Raw genomic sequence first — 17455 nt, forward strand, 5'->3', positions numbered from 1 at the left:
CAAATGGATTCTGCACTCCATGGTGAGTAACAGGTTCCATGAAGCCTGGGATTTACAGGGCCACTTACTAGGACATCTGTAATATAATGAACGAGTGCTTCCCAATCACTGTGCTCTTACCGCAGGCTCGAAATGTGTCACACAGGCCCGATAACGTGCATTATATCTCATCAGATGCTCACATCAACTCTCTGGGGTAGAGGGGGTTCTTGTAACTCCCATTTTCAAGAAGAGGAAACCAAAGCCCCGAGACCTGAGGTCACAGCTAGAAAGTGGGGGATCTAGAATTTCAACTTGGGAATCTGACTCCAGGGTTCACAATTACAACCACAAAACTGCATCTCTTCTCACTTAAGAGACTGAGATTGGCCCAGCCCTGCAGGCAGTGATAAGTCACATCAAGGGGGGGGGGGGTTATTCTAGCAGAAGGGAACAAGATGGTGGCCCAGGGGCCATATGCAGTCCATGGATCCCTGAGTATAATTTCTTTGGCTCGTGCAGTTATTTATTTTTTTAATCTGAATTCATTGCCAATAGTTTCAAACCAGGAAGTTTCTCTTTTCCCGTCCCCCCCCCTCCCCCCAACACCTACAAAGCCTAGGTCTGCACTCCTGTGTGGCTTTACCAACCAATTTGAGTAGTGGCCACATCTTGAACCACCACACTCTGTCTATAACAGCCCCCACCGGGTCCACCTCCTTTAGTGATAAAAACAGCTAAAATTTCTTGTGCCCGTTATGTGCCAGGCACCTTCCTAATTCCTTTATGTAGACTGGCTCATTTAAACCTCATACAACTACAACAACCCTGGAGGTAGTTACTATCCTTATCCCCATTTTACAGATAAGAAAACAGAGGCAGAGAGAGAACTAACATACTAGGACTGCACAGCTGATGCAGACTTTGAACCCGGTTCCAGAGGCTGCACCCTTAACCACTTCACTGGGCCAGTCTCTTTCTTCAGCTCACACATGGGGACGCTAGGGCCTTCTGCACCCGACATCCTATACCTACCTGCTCTAACCAGCCTGCTTGCCAGTCGATGTTAATGAGATCCCCAACTCTGGACTGGATTCCATTTTGGTTACATCACTTTATTTATTTAAAAAAATTTTTTTGAAATGTTACTAGAGAGAAAGAGAGAGAGAGAGAGCAAGCGAGAGGGGAAGGGGCAGAGAGACAGAGACAGAATCTGAAGCAGGCTCCAGGCTCTGAGCTGTGAGCTGTCAGCACAGGGCCCAACGCGGGGCTCGAACTCATGAACCGTGAGCTCATGACCTGAACCGAACTCGGATTCTTAACTGACTGAGCCACTCAGGTACCCCTGGTTACATCACGTTAGTTAAAATCTCTTCCTTTCCCGAATTCCTTCTATGTAAGAAGCCTCACAGCAGGTGTGAGATGGGTACAAAGGTTTATGGAATTACAAAAAGATGTTCTCCTGCCCTCCTTTCCTTTTGACTTCTACGCTGATAAAGGGTTGGGGACCTCGTTCCAAAGTGCGTGAGGAACTCACTGGACTTGGAGACGCCAGAACCAGTCCTGGAGGGCGTCTCAGCTGCCAACATTCTCGCTGTCTGTTGCGCCTGAGCATGAGTCCCGAGAGTCGGGACTCAGGGCTGAGCATAGAACCTTATCTGAACCTACTCCCAAGTTACACCTGTCCTTCGGTCTAGAAGGTGGAAATTCCAGGCGATCAACTCTGGCTTCCCATCAGAACCCCTTTCTCCCTTGCGGATTAGTCTGGGGCTACGGTGGAAACCTAGAGAAAGAGGAGTGGAACTCTCCAACTCCACGGCCTTAAAGAAGAGTTTAGGTGGAGCGAACAGACCTCTGTTGCTACTAACAGTCCCCAAAACGTCTGCAAGGAAAGGAAGGCTGAGAAAGTGTGTTCCTTCCAAACGGCTTCTCCAGTGTTGTCAAGGGAGGTGCGTGTCCGCATATGGAGGAGCTGACCCTCTAGGCCGAGAGCACCTTGACCACCGAGGGCTCTCTGGAAGCCATGGCCATCAGGGAGCTCGCTCTGCCCTTTGCACACCTCTGGTGCAACACTGATGCTCCCCGTCCACCTGAGGGGGTCTCTGCTTTACTGGCCTGTCTCCTCCACTCGCCGGGCAGAGGAGAGAAGGCAAGGGGGGGCAGGGGCAGCAGGAAAGGGAGGGAAGGCAGGGACAGAGTAGAGGAGGGAGAGTGAAAAGGAGGGAGAAGAAAGGAAGGAGGAAGGGGAGGGAAAGGGAAGGAAGGACGGACAAAGAACAAAGAGAAGAAGGGAGGAAGGAAGAGCCAACACTCGCCCTCCGCTCCAGGCTTCATTCTAAGGCCTTTTAACATGTTTTAACTCATTTCAAGGGGGCGGGCATCGTGACGGTCTCCCCCTTTTCCAGATGGGGAGACTGAGGCCTGGGAGGTGGAGTCATGTGCTCCGGGTGGCTCAGCTGGTAAGTGCTGGTGCTGGGATTCCTCTCTGGGGATTCAGGCCCCAGAGCCTCAGCCCCGCAAGGAGGGGAAAGGTAGGGAGGCAGAGGAGGCGGGCAAGGGTGCTCACCTTGCGAAGAGCGGAGACACGCTCGGAGGGGCCGATGCGGTGACGCCTGGAGGGAAAAGAAAAATTGGAAAGGCTTTAGCTGTCGGAGTGATGATCCACTAAAGCTGTGACTTTAGCTGCTCACCTGAGTGGGAAGAACCTTGGAGATTTGCTGCTAGGGACTTTCTCAACCACAAAAGCTCATTCGAGGCACAACGTTTTAGCGTTTCCTCCTCAAAACCCCTCTCTGGGCGAGTTTCATCTCCGGATACTAACTGAAGGACCACACGTAAAGAGTCTATAACATCTCGAAACATCGGAGTAGAACCCTCCCCCTTACCCAGTGCGCGGATGGGGACACCGAGGCCAAAGGGACACAAAGAACACGCTTGAGCTAGGCCCCATAACTAGACAGCAGCACAAACTGGGACCTGGACCAGGTTTCCTGACTCCCAGGCTGCTGCCATTTCCACTCCTGGATGGAGAACTATCCCGTTCCCTGCCTCAACGGCACAGCCCCGAGAACCCAAGAATGGCAGATACCAGTTGGCTTTGATTGGCCAACATCCATTTCCCTTCTCCTGATGACATCATCTTGACGTTCTTCCTCTCCCCCCCCCCCACCCAGTTTCAGCCCATGGGGTTCAGGTGGGGCTGGCCCCAGCACTTAGGGGAAGCCACACGCTGACGCATCTCCTAGGCTCCAGGTAGAGTGTGCAGCAGGAAGAGAGAAGGGGCCTGAGCTCCTGATTCAACGGTGCCCCGCGGCACACAGCATCCAGCCATCAGTGGGAGACGATAAGGCAAGAGGTGACGAAAAGGTGACGGAATTCAGCTGAAGAGAGATATTTTCAAGAAGCCAATTTTACACGTGGACAGTCCACTGGGGACCACGTTATGTCATCTCTAACAGGAAAACTCACCGTCCTCACCGTGACGCCCAGGCCAATACTAGATTACGTGTCTACTGATCGCACCAACCTCCCCACTCACACTCCCCGGTGCGCAGGGCAGTGCCTACGTACTGGGGTACGCGGCTGGAGCGTCCCTGTGCCTCCTGAGACATGCTCTCAGGTCCCCAGAACTCTGAGCCTCTCTCAGCCCCGGACTGGAGGCTCAGAACGTGCAATTCCAACACTGCCACTTGGTAACAACGAGACCTGGGGGAAGCCTGCCCAGACTCTCTGGACCTCAGTATTCCCAGCTGTGAAATGGGGGGAAACTGATCTCACAAGGATGCGTGAAGACGAAGACACAAGAGGATGATGCTGATGAGGACCGTCATTTACCGCCAAGCTCTAAGCGTGTTACTCGGATGCGTTATTGTTAATCCTCGGAATCACCCCACGAGGAGTGTTCTATTCATACCCCCATGTCGCAGGCGAAGAGCTGGAGGCACAGACAGTTTAGCTAACTCACCCAAGGCCACAGGGGTCATCAGGGGTGGATGCGTGCTCTGAGCTCAGGCGGTCTGGCTCCGGGGTTTTTCTTCGCCACCAGGGCGCTGCAGCCCGCGACGGCTTTGTCACCACACCAGCTACTACTACGCACCTAGGAGGTCACTACGGGCCAGGTCCTGTGCTACTGCTCACCTGCGTGCCCTCTCTTAGACCTCACAACGGTGCTACAAGGTGGGCGAAGTCACCGTCCCCCCGGTACAGATGAAGAAACTGGGGAAGGCTAAGGGCCCTACTCAAGCCGCACGGCCCATGGGCACCGGAGCCGGGACTTGAACCCAAGCGCCTTGGGAGCCCCAAGCCCGTTTCCTGAACTGCGTCCCCGGCAGAGTTAAGTTCTGCCGGAGTCCCAAACCCCTGGATCAAGGGTGGGAGAGTCCCGAGGTCCGTTCGGAGAGTCTGGCTCGAGCTAAACGGTAAAACCGAATGGACAGTACCAGCCTGGATGGCCCGCGGGAAGAAGGGGTTGGATGAGACTTCTGCTGTAGTTACGGATGTGAGAACGTGCTGTGTGAGGCGTGTGCACGCGTGCGTGTGTGAGGAAGAGGAGTGCAAAAATATATTTCTCACTGTGTGTCCGGAACGGCTGTGGTCTAATGCCAAGGAAAGCCCCTGGCACCCAGTAGGCGCTCACTCGATGCTCATTTATTTCCCTGGTTGGGGTTCGCTGCCCCGAACAGGACCTCCAGCATCCCGTCCCCGCCCTCCCCCAGGACTAGAGGATGAACAGTCTCATTCCGAAGCAGACACAGTTCTCATTAGCGGTAAAAGCCCATGTTTTGAGTGCGTTTAGTAATACATAAGTTGCTGAATTAAACATTTCGAATATGATTTCTTAAATAAGTATGTAAATATTCATAAAAATCACGTCTTATGGAAACAAACATTCCTATGGGCTCGGATTAACCTGGCGTTCTGTAAATTTGAAGCATCTTTCTGCCCCAACCTCCGTGCCGTGATTTGCATATTTGCTTCGCTCCAGCTTCCTCTGCTCTGAATTGTTGAGTAACCTGCCTTCCCCACGCGGGCAGGTCTCCCTCCCCTGCTTTGCAAACCTACAAGACTCTCCCTTTCCCGCCCCAGCAATCGCCGGGAAGACTGTGCCAGCGAGACACGGGCATTCAGTACAAGAGATCTTCCTGCTGCAGACTGCGTGACTTTTGAGAAACACAGGCTTTTATCTTTTTGGGCGGGTATCACATTTAGCTTTTCATCCAGGACACTTGGGGGAATGAAAACCTGGGAAATGAGTACATTACATGGGGAACGATCTCCCTCCCTGCCCTGCTCCCTTCTGCCTTTTTTCCCAGGTAGGGATGGTATACACCTCGTCGGGAATCCTGATGGGACGTGACGAGGTGGGGCTCTTACGCTCCTTCCCTTCTTCGGGGGGCCTGGGTGGGACGGGGTCAAGGACGGTGAAGTTCAGTGCAGAGGTGGGTCAGGGCCTGGCCGGGAGCAGAGAGCTTCTCTGTCCCTCTGGCATTCTTGCTGTGGTCCAAGGCTGCTGTCCTCAGAGGTCACAAGGACCAGGAGGCCTGTGTGCACGTATGTATGCACATATCACCTGCATACTGGTAAGTGGGCCTGGCAGGCTGGTCCTGTACGGGATGCCAGCCCCCAGGTGGAAGACGGAGTGAACATCATCATTCAAGTCACAGGGGACAACTGGGTCCTTGGGGTAGCCCGGGACGTCTTTCGGTGATCTCCTGGCTGCTCGCGTTACCACTTTCTGAATGCCATTGTATTTGACAGCTTTCCCTGATGACAGTCAGAGAGCGACAGACGCACTGAGGGTGGAGATACGGGAGGCCGGGCCACCGAGCTTTCCATGCAGCCCAGAAACAACCCTGCCCACAGCCCCGCAGTGTCACTGCCTGAAGGCAACGATGCTCTGCACAGCAGCACGACCGTGGTGCCACAGCTTGCCGGAGGGGTAGCGAGGGGGTGGACTGTGGTCACGAGTCCCCGTGTGAGGCCGGAGTGTCACAGAGTCTGGCGGAGGGGCCACAGGAGTACAAGCAAACTGGCAATCTGGGAGGAGGTCACACTACGCATGGTGAGCCCAACACAAACACATGGGGCCATCAAGGGGCGCCTGGGTGGCCCAGTCGGTGAAGCGTCCGACTTCAGCTCAGGTCGCGATCTCGCGGTTCGTGGGTTCGAGCCCTGCATCGGGCTCTGGGCTGACAGCTCGGAGCCTGGAGCCTGCTTTGGATTCTGTGTACCGCCCCCCACCCCCCACCCCACCCCTGCTTGTGCTCTGTCTCTTTCAAAAATGAATAAACATTCAAAAAACAATGAAAAAAAACCAACACGGGGCCATCAGCACAAGGGGCAGGTGACCCTCAGGCCCCACACCCAGTGAGTCCCCAGCATCTTCAGGGTGGTAAAAACACCACATTCAGAAGCAGCAGCAGCTTACTCTCCTACTGGTGGGATCTGGAGCCTGGTAGATGGCGATGGCCTTCCACTGACCACAGCCTCCTGTTCTCAACCTTGTTAGTGCCACTGAACTTGCCATGACGCATGGGGTTGAGGTCAACGGAGGACTCACTGAGGGAGCCTTACATCCACGTTGCCAGAGGTAAAAGCAGCTGTAATGACCTGACCCGGTGTAGCCCATCTCCAAGCCTCACCATGGGTCCCAGAAGAGGTGGCTGGTACATAAAATGGGACAGCTGGCTCTCAAGTGGGGAGCAACAGACAGCTTCCTCCGTTTCCTTCTGAATTTAAAACTCTAAGCTTCCTCTTCCTGCCCAGCTTCCTATGGCTAGAGGGAGAAGGATTAACTAAACAGATGGCCAAAACCTCTGGAATGAGCTCACTCACTCACTCACTCAACTCATTCATCCATTCACTTATTCCACGGCCCACCATGCACCAGGCGTGTGCTAGGAACTGGGTTCTAACAGTGAGCTGAAGCAGTCAAGAACGTCCTGTTTAGTGGGGAAGATGGATGGCAAATAAGGAATTGCCCAAGTAAGTACTTAACTGCAATTATAACAAGTTGCGAAGGAAGAAAGTGGTTGGTATAGGGCAGTGCGCCTGGACACTTAACCCCCACGGGACTCGCCTGGGGCTCTTGTGGGAACGCAGACTCCAGGCCGGCAGGGCAAGAAAGCTGCCGGGTGGTGCTGACATGCAGCCCAGGAAACCACACTTCTGACTGGTGAGGGTTTGGGAGTACTGGCTAAGCAAGAACTGCAAATTATTAAAAAGTATCCCAGTTCCGGGTTGGTAACCATAAATCTCCACTCGAGAAGTCACAAACTCAAATGCCTACGGGGCCGGGAGATAATGGAAAGGATCAGGACATAAGATCCAATCAAGGCAACCAAAGCTAGGTCTGTGTGTGTGAATGCACACTTCTGTGTGACTATGATTGTGTGAAGGAACTCGTGCGGAGACATTCACACTCTGTTCATTCGTTTTTGTGCATTCATGCACCTACCGTGGGCCAGATCTACAACCCAAATGTCTGTAACATGTCAACTTAATGTTCTTCCCCCCAAAAAGCACATGGGCTTAAAGGGGTCAGACCCAAACACAAATCCTGACGCTGCAGCAGGATAACTGTGTGACCTTGTGCCTGTCACTGCCTCTCTCTAAGCCTCGGTTTTCACATCCACAAGATGGGGCAATACCTCATAACCAGGTGCCTGCCAGGACTGCAAGAGGCAGGCACCTGCCAAGTGGGAACCGCTCCACGCCAGGAGCTATTCTTAGCTTTCCGTTCTCTGGGGCCCTTGCTTAAGCCACTTGAATCCGGGAGCCCAATTTGAATGTTCACACTTTTTTTTTTAACTCTCACTGGGAGGATTAAAAAGCTAATGATTCTGCAAGCAGCAGCCACTATTATGTTGCCTAATTGGACCCCAGGGGCCACTTCTAAGTGATCCCCATAAGATGAGACAATTCCTAGTGCAAGATGTCTTGAGGCAGGTCTTTGCCACAAAAGGTACAAGTCTCCAAACTGAATCAGCTCATCTCCCTTGGGTGCGTGGTTTAAGGTGCTCTCAGGCCAGGGACAACCACAGCGGGACAGAGCACTGTATCAGCAGTCCGGAAGCGCTCACCCCAAATTTGACTCTCACTGAGTGGTTACATGACAGCGAACAAGTCATTTGTCCCTCATAGGGGTGTTCCTGAGGACTGAAAGAAACAAGGCCCATAAATCCCAGAGCGCGAGGGTTTTAGGAGAGATGTGAACACACGCTCTTCTATGTAAATCATCACCAACTTATTTTAATGCGTATGAGAATCACAGCAAGACCGGCAAAGGCATAACTTTCCATTTCTGGAGCTGGTGTTACGTCATCTTCTTAAAATGAATATACGGAAAGGGAGCAGTTTTAAAGAAAAATCAGAAAGCGAGCGACAAGAGAGGTGTTACCAACATACAGCAGAGAATGGCTGGAGAATGTGTGAAGTCCAGGAGACACGGCCAGGGGTGAGAGCTCTTTATCCAGGGAAGGTATTTGATAATTAATAATAGTCGGTGCCCTTTTTCATAAGGAGAGGGTTGGCAATTTCCTTCCCAATACACCGGCGTCCCCAGAGTGTGATTTCTGTTCCATGCAGGTAGAGGTCATTCGGGGTGCTAAGGCCCCCAGGAAGCCAGCTGGGAAAGGCAGAAGGGTGGGACAGGCACAGCGGATCCGCCTCTCGCCAGGTGAGCACTCTGGCAAAGGTCTGGGCAGCTCAACCTGGCTGGGGGGAGGAGATGAATCGAAATCTGCCAGCTCCAGGCAGGAACTCGTGAGATGGGAACTTGAAATCAGACCCTATTGTGCCCAGGACAGAAGAGATGCAGGAGGTCTGAGAGCGGACAGCCCAGCTTGTCCCCTGGGCGCGGTCTCACCTCTCAGAGGAAACAACGAGAATACAGCCTTGGCTTCTGCAAAATGTATCTGCATTTTAAATGAAAAAGTTTTCTCTATTCAGCTTTGCTTTCTTAGTTCCGCAACATTTTTTCCTCTCCTTCCAGAAGACAGGATACAATTCAAATCCAATTTTCCCTTGAATAGCAGTGAATGATGGCTAATATTTCTCAAGTGTTTCCTATAAGCCAGGCACTGTGCTAAGGACGGCATGAGTCTTCTATCAGTGTCCATAACAACTCAAAGAGGAAGTTATTATCTGTATTTTACAGATACAGAAATAAGGAGATTTTACTAAGGATTCAAAGCTAATCATTAGCCTAAAGTTATTTGTGATTCCTCAAGACCATCCTGTGTTCATCCACCCATCCATCCATCCATCTATTTATCCATCCACATATCCATCCATCCATCCATCCATCCAACCATCCACATATCCACCCATCCATCCATCCACACATCCACATATCTATCCACCCACTGATCCATCCATCCACCCATCCATCCATCCACTCATCCATCCATCCACCCATCCATCCATCCACACATCCATCCATCCACCCATCCATCCACCTATCCATTCATCCATCCATCCATCCATCCATCCATCCATCCATCCATCCACACATCTATCCATCCACACATCCATCCACCCATCCACCCATCCACCCATCCACACATCCATCCATCCATCCACACATCCATCCATCCATCCATCCATCCACCCATCCACACATCCACCCATCCATCCATCCATCTAGCCATCTATCCATCCACACATCCACACATCTATCCATCCACCCATCCATCCATCCACACGTCCATCCATCCATCCATCCATCCATCCATCCATCCATCCACACATCCATCCATCCACACATCCATCCATCCACACATCCATCCATCCACCTATCCATCCATCCATCCATCCATCCATCCATTCACCCATCCATCTATCCATCCATCCATCCATCCATCCATCCATCCATCCATCCACACATCCATCCATCCACCTATCCATCCATCCATCCATCCATCCATCCATCCACACATCCATCCATCCACCTATCCATCCATCCATGCATCCATCCATCCATCCATCCATCCATCCACACATCTATCCATCCACACATCCATCCATCCATCCATCCATCCATCCATCCATTCACCCATCCAACCATCCATCTAGCCATCTATCCATCCACACATCTATCCATCCACCAATCCATCCATCCACCCATCCACACATCTATCCATCCATCCATCCATCCATCCATCCATCCATCCACACATCCATCCATCCACCCATCCACCCATCCACCTATCCTTCCATCCATCCATACATCCATCCATCCATCCATCCATCCATCCATCCATCCACCAATCCATCCATCCACCCATCCACCCATCCATCCACCCATCCATCCATCCATCCACCTATCCATCCATCCATCCACCCATCCATCCATCCACCCATCCACCCATCCATCCATCCACACATCCATCCATCCACCTATCCATCCATCCATCCATCCATCCATCCATCCATCCACCATCCATCCTCTACCTACCCACACATCCATCTTCTACCCAACCACCCATCTTCCATCCACTCATCCATCATCCATCTATCCATCCTCCACCTTTCCACCCATTAATCTATCCACCTATCCATCCACAAATAATTTTTAAGGATCTACCATGAGTCATAGACTAAGTTATTTGCTAATCAGGAACAATAACTTAAATATGTACATAGGAATAAAAAACGGTCCTTATCCTGGAGGAATCTGCCATCTAAAACAACTGTTCTCAACCCTGGGTGCACAAGAAACTTGTCTGGAGAGCTTTAGAAAAATCCCATTGCTTGGGTCACACTACTGACCAATTAAATCAGATTTTCTGGGGGTGGGATCTGGACATGAGCCTTAGGCATTTTTTTTTTAAACCTTCTAGGAGATTCCGGCGTGCAACCAGGTTCAAAACCAGTGCAGAAATCTGGTTCTCAAAGTGTGGTCCCTGGGCCAGCACCGTCAGTATTATCTGGAACTTGTTAGAAACACAAATTCTTGGGCCCCAGGCCCAACCAGCAAAGCCAGCAGTGGGGCCCTTCAATCTGTGTGCCAACAAAACTTGCAAGGTGACTTTGATGAAAAAGAATTTGAGAACCACGGAGCTAGCACCTCGCTACTCCGAGTGGCTGGTTGACCAGAAGCATCAGCATCACCTGGGAGCTTGTCAGAAATGCAGACCCTTAGGCCCGATCAGAATCTGCAAGTTAACAAAGTTCCCAGGTGAGTGTATGCACATTAAAGAGCGAGAGACACAGAGCTAACCTCTACCGAGTGTTTTCGAAGCATCGAGCACTCTGCAAAAGGCTTTAACATAATCGCGCTAAAGCTTTTCTAACCCCTGGCCTGCATACAGGTCACCTCTGTCACATTCCTGCTTTATTTCCTCATAGAAATTACCACCATCTGAAGTCCCATATTTGTGTAAAAATACCTGCCTCTCCCATTAGAACATGAACTCTGGGAAGGGGTCTGTCTCCTTCACCATTATATTCCCATCACCTGCACCAGGCTCTGGCTCACGGCAGGCATTCTGGAACAATTTAACGAACAAACGCGTGCAGCAAACATATCTTCATCATCCAGGTGAGGAGACAGGCTCAGGGAGAACAGGAATTTGGTGACATTCACCCAGGGAGCAAGTGGCAGACCTGCTGAGCCCAAACCCTGTAGGATGTGACGTGCAGGGACCGTGGGGAGATGCAAAAAGGGTCCCTGGAACACAGTGACCTGCAAAGTCCCTGAAGGCAGGCTGCGGGTGGGTCCGGTTCTCTGCCGGGTCGCCAGGGCCTCACGCACAGCAGGTGCATCAAACAAGCTGATGACCACCAGCATCTTCTCTAGAGCAAGAGGGCACATGTTCAAATAACAGCCTGCATGACAACAGCCCAGCAGCATTGATTGCAAGAGCAAAAAATTACAAATAACCTCATGTTCGCGGACCAGGGATGGCTTAATGAACTGGGTCATTCTTCAGTGTATTAGTCAGTGAAGCTAAAAAGAGGTAAATCATGTCTTAACGCGCCTTGAGTGAACAGAGCAAGTTAGAGCAAATCTGTATTACACGCTAGCTTTTGTGTTCCAGAAGTTTTTCCAGCGACACTGTTAATTCCTACAGTAAAGGTACCTTTGTAAATATATATACATAAACATACACGCCTAAGTCGCATAAATACAATCGGTACAAATGCAAGGGCTTACAAAAAGGTCTCAGCCTGCGCACAAAACGCGGTAACAGTGGTTGGTTCCGGGGAAGGGAGGGGACACTGAGCACGGGGAGATGTGGTCTGATGTTTCGGGTCTTTATAAGGATCGTGTGTTTATGTGGTAGCTGGGGAGTCGGAACTGACGTGTCACGGAAAAACAGAGGAAAAGGAAGAGCTTTAGGCAAGGGGTACGGGGCGTGGGGCCTACAGAGGGGAGTGCCCATTCAGCCGTCCCACCGTCGTGGGGAGTGCTTCACCTTCTGTCCTCACTCGCTGGGCCAGGATTTCTGAAGCACCTGCTAAGTGTCGGTGCCCCACGTGCTCTCAGCAGGGGGAGAAACCCAGACAACGAGGGTGGGCAAGGCCTGCCTTCCGAGAACTGACATTCTAGCTGGGAGCCTGACGAACAACGAGAGAACACGCGTGCGCCTTCGGCAGAGGGTGGGACGCTGGAGACAGGCAGCAGGGCCCAAAACGGGGGTGGGTGGGTGTTCTGTCGGCTCTCCCCTCAAATGCGGCCCAGAATCTGAGCCCTTCTGCCTGCCCCGATCCAAGGCACTGGCACCTCTCACCTGCATTATTGTAACACCTTCTTGGCTGGTCTCTGGGCTCCCATTCGGTCCTGACCCCCCCGTTGTTCTCACGTCAGCGTTTTCCTGACCCCCAGTCGGGGGGGGGGCTCCTGTCAATATGCGGGTCACAGAGCCCAGCCCCTGCTCCAAACCCTCTCATTGCTCCCGGCTCACTCAGGGTAGAAGCCACATCTTGTCAGTGGCTCTCAAAGTCAGGGGAGGTCTGAGCTGGCCATCTTTCTGACCTCGTCTCCCCCACGGCGCCTTGCTCCCTGGGCTCCAGCTGCGCTAGCCTCCTTATTGCCCCTCCGGTGCTCTGGGAACACTGCTGCCCCAGAGCGTTTGCACTTGCTGTTTCCTCTTCCTTCCATGTGGACACGAACGCCTTCCCTCATCTCCTGAAGGTCTTTACTCAGGTGTCACCTTCCCAGGAACGTCCCTACATCCCTGCATTCCTTATCCTCCTTTCCTGCTTCTCCTCCCCCCCCCCCCCCGCTCCCGCCCCACGGCGCGTATCACTGTCCAACATGCTATGTACTTTGCTTATTTACTGTTTTATCAGCCTCTTGCCTGCCAGACCCCTGGCATAGGCTCCGGGAGGGGAGAGGCTTTTGTGTGCTGACTTTCTAGTGCTTAAAACAATGCCGGCCTGAACAAACACCTGCCGAATGAGGGACTGAACGATTACATGTGATAGGAAAGACCTCTGTGATGAGAAATGATGGCCGAGAAGACGGTCCTAGAGACAGGGGGAGACCAGGCCGAGGGAACAGCATGTGCAAAGACCCCGAGGGCAGAATCACGCTCCTGAGTTGCAGAAAAAGAAACAAGGTCAGGGCTCTGTCCAAGGACTCGGTTCCCCGAGCAAAGGGGACGGGGAGGAGGTGACTTTGAGAGGCTGGCAGGGACAGACGAGGTGATCCTGGTGGCCAAGGGTAAGGAAATTAGACCTTATTCTATGCTTTCTAAGAAACACTAAGTCCTCTCCGTGTTTTAACTATTTCATCTTCGTATCACCTCGGGGAGGTCGGTGGAATAATTACCCCCCTTTAACAGATGAGGCAAATAATCTCCAAGAGGCTGAGTGACGAGACCAGGGACCCACAGATGGTTAGAGACAGAGCCATGGAGGCAGTGGGAGCCACTGGGGGATTTCTCAGCTCCACATTCGCTCCAGAGTCCCCCTGAATGTAGGCCCCGTGGCTCATGCCCCCCGGGGTCCTCCCTGGATCTGGGTCCCTGCAGTCACTCAGTAATGCCTCTGTCACCGGAAGAAGGGCCCAGGGGGCCGAATCTGGCACTTGAGGCCACAACGAGGGTGGAATCTTCCCTCCGGAGCCGGGGAGCTCACCGCCCATCTCAAGAGAAGGAAAGGGGTGTGTGTGTGTGTGTGTGTGTGTGTGTGTGTGTGTGTGAGTAAGCTGCCCCTGCCGGCCCCTGCCTGCTCTGAATTTGGGAGCAACCTCCCCCCACCCCAACACTCAGCCCCAAAGCCTTCGCCTCAGCAGCCAGCCTGCTCCATCCAGGGCAGGGCAGAGGGTGCGGACAGCTCCCAGTCACAAAAGAAGGAGAGAGATGGGATGTCTGCGGGTGCTATCACTGTGCAGGGACGATTATCAGAGGCACGAGGACTCTTCAGGGTTTGGCAGAAAGTGATTCTGAAGTTTCCAAGCGGAGACCCCGGAGCCAGAGTGCCTGAGTCTGATTCCTGGCCCTACCACTAGCTGTGCGTCTCTGGGTTGCTTACTGTATATTTAACCCCCTGTGCCTCAACTTCCACATCTGTAAGATGGGCTCGTAGCCTAATAGGGGTGTCATAATTCAGTGAGAAACAGTATAGTGCACCGATAAGAAGAACAGGCTTTGGAGTCAGACGACCTAGGCTCAAATTTTGGCTGTCGCTGAACTGCGTCAGCTCAATCACGCCATTCGACTCCTCTGTGCCTCAGTTTCCTCATCTGTAACACAAGGTTAATCACGCTACCCCCTTCCTGGGGTTGTGGGGATTCAGTGAGTGAGTACATTCACGTCTAGCACACAGCAAGTGCCGAGTATTTGCTCTGCTGGTGACAGGGGAGGAGGAGGAGGGTTAATCTGCCGTTACACTGCGTTCCACAGGGCCTGGCGCCAAGTATGTGCCTCGCAAAAATTAAGGACAGAAGGGAGTGGCAGGGATCCATCTGAGGGACAGCTGCCCCTCAGCTCCCACTAGTGGCAGCCAGGTGGGAATGTGGGCCCAGCACGTCTAAAGCGCTCAGCATCTCAAGGGCAACTAGAAACGCAGGTTTTCAAAAAATATTTTCAGTGTTTATTTATTTTTGAGAGACAGAGGCAGAGTGTGAGTGGGGGAGGGGCAGACAGAGAGGGAGACACAGAATCGGAAGCAGGCTCCAGGCCCCGAGCCATCAGCCCAGAGCCCGACACGGGGCTCGGGCTCACGAACCGTAATATCACGACCTGAGCCGAAGTCGGACGCTTAACCGACTGAGCCCCCCAGGCGCCCCTAGGAATCCAGATTTTTATGTGAACTCTCCTGATTCGTACAAGTTCACTTTTTATTTAAAGGACGTTGTACACCAAACAAAGACATACCTGAAGACCAGACTTGTCGCGAGCAGCCAGTTTGCAGCCGTGGTTTTACACTCACCGTGGTTATTTGATTCAGAGGAGAATGACCATGAGATAGCAAGTTCCGCCACGGTACCACGCGCCCACGGTGTGCCAGGCGGCAGTAAGCAGGCTAGGAAGTGGGTCGTGATTATGCCCCCATTTGATAGGTAAGAAAACGGAGGCTCAGAAAGGTTAAACAATTTGCCCGAGGCCACCGGTCTGGGGAGCAGTGGGGCTGGGATTCAGCCTTGGATCTTCCTCCCCCGGCAGCCTCCTCCTCCTCCTCCTAGCTTGCCTGGCTCTGAAATGAGGTCCTGGGTCGAACAGTGCCTCTACTGAGAAGAGAATGATTGTCTTCGAACAGGGCTTAATAAATTGTCTCAAACTCTCAAAGAGCACAGTTTACACGGACACTCCAAAGGGCCACGAAGAATGAGGGCGTGTTCTCTAGCATGTGGTTTGGTGGGGGAGCCCAGACCCTCTTGGTGGTACTTTTAGTTGACTTATCCCAGCTTTGTTACCAGCATGCGAGGGAAATGTCATTGCTCTGGTGATGATAATCATTATTCGTGGAAGCCTGGCGTTGCTTAAAAGCAAATTCCTTGCGATGCTGTATTTGACTAGACACAAGGCTCTGGTTTCCCACGACAGGATGCAGGATCGATGCCCCCTGAGCTGGCATCATACACAGACAGCGAAGGAGAGTCAGCCCGGGGTCCCGGGACACCGGCGGCACATCCGAAAGCGGGCCCGACTAAAGGGTTAAGCCCAATGGTTAAACATAATAGCGTAATGCCTTTTGCTAACTCCCAGCTCTCCCAGGAAGGCTGACAGATCCCAAACAGAGCAAACAATAGCTGGAATTGTTCTAGCGAAAACTAGTTCGGCTGCACCATTTGCCAATAATTTTTTAAACAGCTTAACTCTCCTCTGCTTCCTTGACTCCAACCCAACCTGAAAGCCAAAGGCAGACGAGTTCTGGTCCCAGCGTCAAACCTTCGTAAACAAGACGCCTGCCCGGATGCGGGATGGCTGGGGGGTGGGGGTGGGGTGGGGGTGGGGGGGGACAGCGCTGAGGGACAGACTCCTCAGCTGGAGCCCGGACCCCGCAGGACCCACCCAGGGCCGGGGCCTGTAACACACCCGAAACTGACTATTAGCCGCGGTGGAAGTGTCAGCTTTTCTCGGGACAGGAAGTTCAGAACGCGAACCAGCACGCTCACACCTCTACCGACTAGATGGGAACTGTCAGCAGGGCATGCCAAAGTTTCTTTTGGTCCAGAGGCAACAATCCCAATGGCGGGAGGAGAAACTGTCATCATGACGGTATTTTCGAAAGGATGCGTGTCTAAGGCTGCCAGTCCCTTACTAACTTCCGCGGTGGGGCAGGGGGGACCAACACAGGTCCCACCGAAACTCACGCCAGGAGGCCTACCTTCTATGTCACTCAGAGTCCAGACATCGGCGTCGGTGCGGCTAAGCTTCAGTTTACCCGGACAATCGCTGTTTACAGTGAGGCTGGGTGAGATCACCAGATCTAGCATTTCCTTGTACCTGAAAGAAAACAAAGGGAAATGTAATTTATTCATTAATTATGCATGCTTACTAATGATTCCTATTTCTTTCCCTAAGAGTATAAATATTAAAGCTGATTACCTAAACCCAGCCGTCTTATAAATTCTACATAATAAAAATTCACTAAACTTTTCATCAAAGGGAAATAAAGAATTAAAATGAAGTGCTTTGCTCCCCTCCGGAGAATACACCCACTTGATTAAACCTTTCCCCTCCTTCATACTGTATTTTGCCATTAGAAAAATCACATCCTGGTCTCTTTTAAATGTCATCTGAATGAGCTGGAACGAGCTAGGGAGCCTTCCCAGCAGAGGAAGGGAGACACGGGCGGAGAGAGAACGTTTGGGTTTGGATTCCCAAAAGCAGAGGCTTGGGGAGAGGAGGAGACCGCAGTTTCGAGACAAAAGCGGACACGGTGCTACTTGGACTGGTGGAGAGAGGCGCGGGAGGCATCCATGATACTCACCGAGTCCCTCCGGGCAGGCCAAACTCCACGGCCCATCATGCTGGTCCCCACCAAGAAAGGAAACACCAGCTCCCGAATTACTCACGGCTTT

General features: G+C 52.3%; 1 protein-coding gene across 3 annotated transcripts in view; it reads right to left on the reverse strand.

The window, feature by feature from the left end:
- Nucleotides 1–17455, reverse strand: part of EYA2 (EYA transcriptional coactivator and phosphatase 2) — a 267355-nt gene that overhangs the window by 166254 nt on the left and 83646 nt on the right. For 2 of the 3 annotated variants that reach the window (XM_045444372.1, XM_045444371.1), the window contains exons 2-3: nt 16759–16877; nt 2546–2591 (exon numbers count right to left, since the gene is read on the reverse strand). In XM_045444372.1, coding sequence (XP_045300328.1) covers nt 2546–2591; nt 16759–16867 — 155 coding nt within the window. In that variant the 5' untranslated portion in view covers nt 16868–16877. Of the gene's footprint in view, nt 1–2545; nt 2592–16758; nt 16878–17455 lie in introns of those variants that run through there. The other variant, XM_045444373.1, reaches the window with a different exon arrangement.

This window comes from Leopardus geoffroyi, chromosome A3 (genome assembly GCF_018350155.1).
Source record: "Leopardus geoffroyi isolate Oge1 chromosome A3, O.geoffroyi_Oge1_pat1.0, whole genome shotgun sequence".
Taxonomy (NCBI): Eukaryota; Metazoa; Chordata; class Mammalia; order Carnivora; family Felidae; genus Leopardus; species Leopardus geoffroyi.